Source organism: Aureococcus anophagefferens (genome assembly GCF_000186865.1).
Source record: "Aureococcus anophagefferens unplaced genomic scaffold AURANscaffold_21, whole genome shotgun sequence".
Taxonomy (NCBI): Eukaryota; class Pelagophyceae; order Pelagomonadales; family Pelagomonadaceae; genus Aureococcus; species Aureococcus anophagefferens.
In genome coordinates this window covers 51,479-57,809 of record NW_008705581.1, presented here as the reverse complement: position 1 = coordinate 57,809, position 6,331 = coordinate 51,479, and the positions used below count along the sequence as shown (strand labels likewise).

General features: G+C 73.1%; 2 protein-coding genes across 2 annotated transcripts in view; one reads left to right on the top strand and one right to left on the bottom strand.

The window, feature by feature from the left end:
* Positions 1-236: 236 nt before the first annotated feature.
* AURANDRAFT_59314 (hypothetical protein) lies at positions 237-2,564 on the bottom strand (the record flags this gene model as incomplete). The annotated part of the gene is made up of 3 exons (XM_009041403.1): positions 237-482; positions 558-1,622; positions 1,665-2,564. The coding sequence occupies 3 exons, from the start codon at positions 2,562-2,564 to the stop codon at positions 237-239; spliced, it is 2,211 nt and encodes a 736-aa protein (XP_009039651.1).
* Positions 2,565-2,809: 245 nt separating this feature from the next.
* The window catches only part of AURANDRAFT_66248 (hypothetical protein), a gene marked incomplete at both ends in the record, with an annotated part of 5,376 nt that continues 1,854 nt past the window's right edge, over positions 2,810-6,331 (top strand). Inside the window, 3 exons of the mRNA XM_009041536.1 lie at positions 2,810-4,102; positions 4,137-4,313; positions 4,491-6,323. Coding sequence (XP_009039784.1) covers positions 2,810-4,102; positions 4,137-4,313; positions 4,491-6,323 — 3,303 coding nt within the window. The remainder of the gene's footprint in view (positions 4,103-4,136; positions 4,314-4,490; positions 6,324-6,331) is intronic.

Below are 6,331 nucleotides of genomic sequence, written 5' to 3'. Positions count from 1 at the left end.
AGCGCTCCGACCGCGTCGCCAGACGTCCCCACAAGTCCATTTCCGCGCTCAGGTCGCTCGCATCAGCCTATGCAGTGATTTGGCGACGTTCCTGGGCCTGCTGGGCCGAGTTTGAGGCCGGTGTCACCCCCCGTGTTTTGCTTGCTCCAGTCACTGAGGCAACGATAAGTTGAAGTGCAAGCAAGGACTCAAGAATCATCTGAAATCCGATATCGATGCGTAGTTAAGACGACTCTTCAGCCCTGCTTGTCGATGATGGCGGCCTTGCGGGAGAGGCTGAGCTTCTTGGAGTCGTCGTCGACGGCGAGGACCTTGACGTCGAACGAGTCGCCGACCTCGATGAACTTCTCGATGTTGCGGACGCGCTCGAGGGCGAGCTCGGAGATGTGGCAGAGGCCCTCGAGGCCCGGGAAGTCGTCGAACTCGACGAAGGCGCCGAAGTTCTTGATGGACACGACGGAGCCCGCGTAGGTTTTGTCGACCTCGGGCATGGGCCCGTCGTAGCGCGGCCGCCCGCGCCCGCCGCCGCCGCCGCGGCCGCCCTTGCCGTCGTCGACGCAGAGCGCCGTGATGGCCTCGACGGCGCCGGCGACGCCCTCGTCGTCGAGGCCGCTCACCGTCACCAGGCCCGCCTCGGACACGTCGATGTTCGAGAGCGCGAACTCGTCGATGAGGCCCTTGATCGTCGCGCCGCCCTTGCCGATGATCTTGCCGATGAAGGACGGGTCGACCTGGAGCTGCTTGGACCGGGGCACGGAGGGCGCGAGCGTCGTCGCCGGCTCGGCCGTGCCCCGGGTCGCCATCTCCGAGAGCACGTGGAGCCGCGCGGCGCGCGCCTGGCCCATGGCGTCGCCCAGCGTCGCCGCCGAGAGGCCGAGCGTTTTGACGTCGAGCTGGAAGGCGCTGATGCCCTCGGCGGAGCCCGCGACCTTGAAGTCCATGGATCCTAAAGCATCTTCCACCCCGAGGATGTCCGTGAGCACGACGGGGTCCTCGCCGTCCGCGAGGAGCACGCCCATGGCGACGCCCGCGACGGAGCAGCGCAACGGCACGCCGCCGTCGAGGAGCGCGAGGCAGCCGCCGCAGACCGAGGCCATGGAGCTCGAGCCGCACGACTCCGTGATCAACGATTCGACGCGCACGGAATAAGGGAACGCGTCCTTGTCGGGCATGGCCGCCCGGAGGGCCTTCTCCGCGAGGGCGCCGTGGCCGACCTCGCGGCGGCCCGGCGCGCCGACGCGGCCCGTCTCGCCGACGGACGACGGCGGGAACGCGTACTGGAGGTAGAACCGCTTGTCGGGCTTCGCGTCGTCCAAGGCGTCGTCGTTGCGCAGGTTCATGGAGTTGTCGCCGAGCGTGCACGTCGCCAGGGACTGCGTCTCGCCGCGCGTGAAGACCGCGGAGCCGTGCGCCGTCGGCAGGGGCCGCATGGCGACGTCGATGGGCCGGACCTCGTCCGTCGCGCGGCCGTCGGACCGCTTGCCCTCGGCGCGCACGACGTCCCCGAGGCACTTCTCCGTGAGCTTCTTCGCCGCGCGGCGCGCGTCGGCCTTGCCGTAGCCCCGCTCGTCCGCGAAGGCGATGATCTTCGCGTCGAGAGCTTCGTACTTCTTGCGGTGGGCCTTCATGTCGCCCTCGCGCAGCGCGAGCACGCTGCCGCGCACGTCGTCGGCGAAGGCCTCGGCGAGGGCCGCCTTGAGGTCCGCGGGGAAGGGGCGCACGCGGTCGCCGGCCTCCTTGGCCGGGATCGCGCCGGAGTCTCGCAGGTCCGCCGCCCAGGCGCCGATGGCCTCGCCGACGCGCGCCGCGTCGGCCGTCGCCCGCGTCAGCGCCTCGACGGCGACGTCGTCGCCGACGAAGTCGCCCTCGGCCTCGACCATGACGACGGAGTCGCCGCCGCTGCCGACGACGATCTGGAACGCCGCGGCCTCGAGCTCCTCGACCGTCGGGTCGCTGACAAAGGCCACGGCGCCGTCGTCGTCGGCCGTCGCGACGACGCGCGCGCAGCCGACGTCGCAGAGCGTCGGCACCGTCGAGAGCTGGAGCGCGGCCGCCGCGGCCTGCACGGCGAGCACGTCCGCGGGGTACTGGCCGTCGTAGCTCAGGACCCACGAGATGAGCTGGAGGTCCGCGCACCAGCCGTCGACGACCGTGGGCCGCAGGGGCCGGTCGATGAGGCGGCAGGTGAGGATCTCCTTGTCGTTCGCGCGGCCGTCGCGCTTGTTGTAGCCGCCGGACGTGCGGCCGGTCGACGAGTAGCGCTCCTGGTACTCGACGGACATGGGCAGGAAGTCGCCGCCGCCGTCCGCGGACCCGACGCAGAGCGTCGTGTAGACCGTCGTGCCGCCGCGCTTCGCGATCACCGCCGCGTCGGCCTGGCGGCCGAGGCGGCCCGTCTCCAGGACGAGGGGCTCGTGGCCGTCGCCGAGGTCGATGGACACGGCGTGGGGCGCCTCCGGCAGCGTGTTCACGGCCAGGGACGTCGCCAGCCGCCGCCGGCGGGCCGGCGCCTGCAAGGCCGAGGCCGTCGCGAGGACATAGAGGAGCACGCGCTGACTACCCATCGCGGCGCGCCACATCAAGTGCGAGCGCTTCAAGTTGCACCTCAATAGCCACTCCGCGACGAGCAGCCCCGCGCAAAACCGCACGACCGCGCCCGTCGATCCCGCCCCCAGCCTCGATGGGCGTGCGCTTGTTCGCGGTGGCGCCCGCCTAAGCCCGCGCACGCCGGGTCGCACGCGCGCGCGTCCTCGGTCCCTGGAGCCCGCCTCGCCCCAAACACAATCCGTCGGCGCGGGCAGCCCGCGCCATGGGCTCGGCGGCGTCGAGCGCCGTGGGCCCGAGCGGGTATAGCCTGGACGACCTCCTCGCCCACCGCAGCGCGACGGGCGACCTGACGGCCCAGGCGCTCTGCGACCTGGCCCAGACCCACTTCGACGTGGCCTGGAGGCCGGAGGACCTCGCGAAACACAGGGTCGTCCAGGGCAAGGCGTCGCCCGCGCCGGGCGACGCGGTCGTCATCGACGGCGACGGCTTCCGCGACTACGTCGGCAAGGCCTGCGTGCGCAAGGGCAACGCCGTGAGCTTCCCGGAGAAGCCCGGCGACATCTACAGCCTCATCTCCCCGCTCGAGGCGCGCCAGGGCTTCCCGCGCGCGCTCGCGGCGCTGAAAGCGAACCCGAAGCTGGCCGCGCAGCCCATGCGCGGCCACGGCGCGGGCAGCTCCTGGCTGCCCCTCCACTGCGTTTTGCTCCTGGGGCCCAAGTTCCAGGGCTGGTGGTGGCCCTTGGCCGAGCCGCTCGTCGGCGCCTTGCTCCAGGCGCACCCGCGCGCGGCGCAGCAGCGCGTGCTCGAGGGCGTGCCCTTCCCCTTCGGCCACCTGCCCCTGGAGCTCGCCGTGACGCGCGGCTGGGACGCGCGCGTCGTCGCCAAGGTCCACGGCGCGTACCGCGCGGCCGCGTCGACGCTCGACCCCATCCGGCTCCCCAAGGCCGCGCTCTCGAAAGCCGCGAAAGCGGAGAAGAAGACCGCGGGCAAGGGCGCCAAGCCGCCGCCCGCGTCTTCCGCGCCGGAGATCGCGCTCCACGAGATCAAGGGCGGCGGCACGGTCGCGACGCTCGCCGCGGCGGGCTGGAAGAAGGAGGACGCGCCGGAATCCATACGGGGCCTCCGGTGGTGCCGCAAGGCCGCGGAGTCGTGCAAGCCGCGCATCAAGCTCGACGTGCTCCTCCTCCTCCCCAAGCCGGACAAGGACCTGGGCAACTGGAGCGACGGCCGCGAGATCCGGCGGTCCTTCGAGGACAAGCTGAGCTCCAAGGCCTGCAAGGCCGCGAAGCACGCGTCGAAGCGCGCGAAGCGCGCGGAGAACTTCGCGAAAAAGGCCATGGGCAAGGGCAAGAAGATCGCCGACGACCCGAACAAGGCCAAGGCCGCCGTCGCCGAGCTCCTCGAGGCCGCGGCGCTCTACGCGTCCATCGTCGAGACGCTCGTCGCCGCGCACGAGGGCTTCGTCGTCCTCGACGACTCCAAGCTCGCCGCGGCGAAGACGGAGTACGGCGGCAAGCGCACCGCGGCGCTCGAGCGCGCGGACACGATCGATCTCGTCGCAGACCGCACCGCTCCGCGTCCGCGCGAAGCTGCCGCTGAACCCGACGGCGCCGGGCCAGCTGGCGCGCGCGTGGTACGACGCGATGCACGCGGGCGGCCACGCGCCGCCCGAGGCGCCCAACGCGGCCGCGCCGCCGGAGACCGACGCGCCCGCGTCGAGCGCCAAGGGCGGGGCCGAGCCGAAGAAGGACTGGGCGAGCCCCAGCGTGCCCCCGCTCAAGAGCGCCTAGGCCGGGGGCCCATCTTACGTCGCTACTCGTGGCGGTGCGGTAGGCTCGCGGTCGCGCCGAGTCGCGGTCGCGAAGATTCGAGTAATTTCGCGGCTTCAAGATAAGTTTCAAGATCCCCCGATTGCCGCCGTTCGAATGCAAAAAAGCATTGAGGGGCTGCCCGCGCCGGCGCACGGCGGCGCCATGGGCCCCAAGCAGGAGAAGAAAAAACGCGCGTCCTACTTTGGCGGGTCGGGCAAGAAGGCGGCGCTCCTGCCGGCCCTCGAGGAGCGCGTCCTCGTGTCCCTCGCCCTCGTCTACGACTTCCTCAACGCCCGCGTGAAGTCGTCGCCCTGGCTCTACCGCGACGGCGGGTCGAAGAAGGCGCAGATGGCCGTCGCCGTCGCCATCCGCGAGGGCACCATCGGCGCCCAGCTCGCCGGCGGCAAGCTCGACCTCGACGGCGACGTGCCCGCGGTCTGCGCGGCCGTCAAGCAGACGCTCGCAAACCACGCGCCGATCACGGGCTACGGCCACTACGGCGCCTTCCTCGACGCCGGCGGGAGCGCCGACGCGCTCCGCGCCGCCTGCGGGTCCACGCTCGCGCCCGTCATGGCGCGCGCGCTCCACGAGCTCTGCGGCCACCTCCTCGCGGTCTCGGCCGCGGGACCCGCGACGCAGCTCGCGACGGGCCAGCTCGCGCACGTCTTCGCGCCGCTGCTGCTGCGCGCGTCCGAGGACAAGGGCGCGTCGCCGCGGGCCGACGAGGCGCGGGCGCGCACCTGCGCGGCGTCGATCTTGGCGCTGCCCTGGACCGCGCCGGCGTCGCGGGAAACGAACGTCGAGCGGTCCAAGTCGTGGACCGCGGACCGGCCGAGCCTCGACGGCGCCGCGCCGGTCTTCGCCGGCGCGCCCGAGCTCCCGAGCTCGGCGACGGCGCCGGCCCTGTCCCTCGGCGCCGCCGCGCGCGTCGCGGCCGCCGCGCGGCGCCGGTCGTCGTCGGGAGGGTCCTCGGGCTCTTTGGGCCTCCGGTCGCTCAAGGTGAGCTGGGCGGGCGCCGAGGACGGGCCAAACGACGAGGACGCGCTCCGGAACGCCTTCGCCTTCGCCGGCGCCGTCCACAAGGCGGGCATCTCGCTGAAGAAGCACTCGGGTTTGGTGCTCTTCAAGGACGAGCAGGCCTGCGCGCGCGCGGCCGCGGAGTACGACGGCCCCTGGGTCGCGCGCCGCGTCGCGGACCCCGTGCTCCTCCTCCAGGACGCGCCGCCCGACGAGCCGCCGCCGCCGCCGCCCGCGGAGCGGCCGCTGCCGCCGCCCGCGGAGCGCCGGTTGTCGCAGACGCTGCCCGCGCCGTCGTCCGCGGCCGCCGCGCCCACGAAAAAGGTGCTCGACGTCCAGGCGCGGACCCTCAAGGTGACCTGGCCGTCCTTCGCGCCGCGGCCCAAGGACGAGGACCTCCAGTTCGTCTTCAAGAAGTTCGGCCCCCTCATCCAGTGCGGCGTGGGACTGAAGAAGCGGTCCGCGCTCGTACTCTTCGCGAAAGCGCCCGACGCCGCGGACGCGGAGCTCCTCTACCGGGGCCCCTGGAGCGTGACGCGCCTCCTCGCCGCCGAGGCCCCCGCCGCCGCCGCGAGCGACGGCGAGGCGCCGCCCGCGCGCCGCCGGTCCATCTCCGCGCTCGCGGCGCCCGGCGGCCCGGAGCGGACGCTCAAGGTCAAGTGGAACGGCGACGTCGAGAGGCCGAGCGAGGACATGCTGCGCACGGTCTTCGGCCACTACGGCGCCGTGCTCAAGTGCGGCATCGGCAAGCGGTCCGCGGCCCTCGTCCAGTTCGCCGACGCGGACGCGGCCGCCGCCGCGGAGCGCGGCTACGCCGGGCCTTGGCGCGTCGCGCGGCTCTCGGGCTCCGGCGACGGCTCGGAGCCGGGCACGACGGACGACGACCGCACCGACGACGCGCCGCCGCCGCCGCCGACGGCCGCCGAGGTCCGCCGGCGGTCGCTCGCGGTGACTCG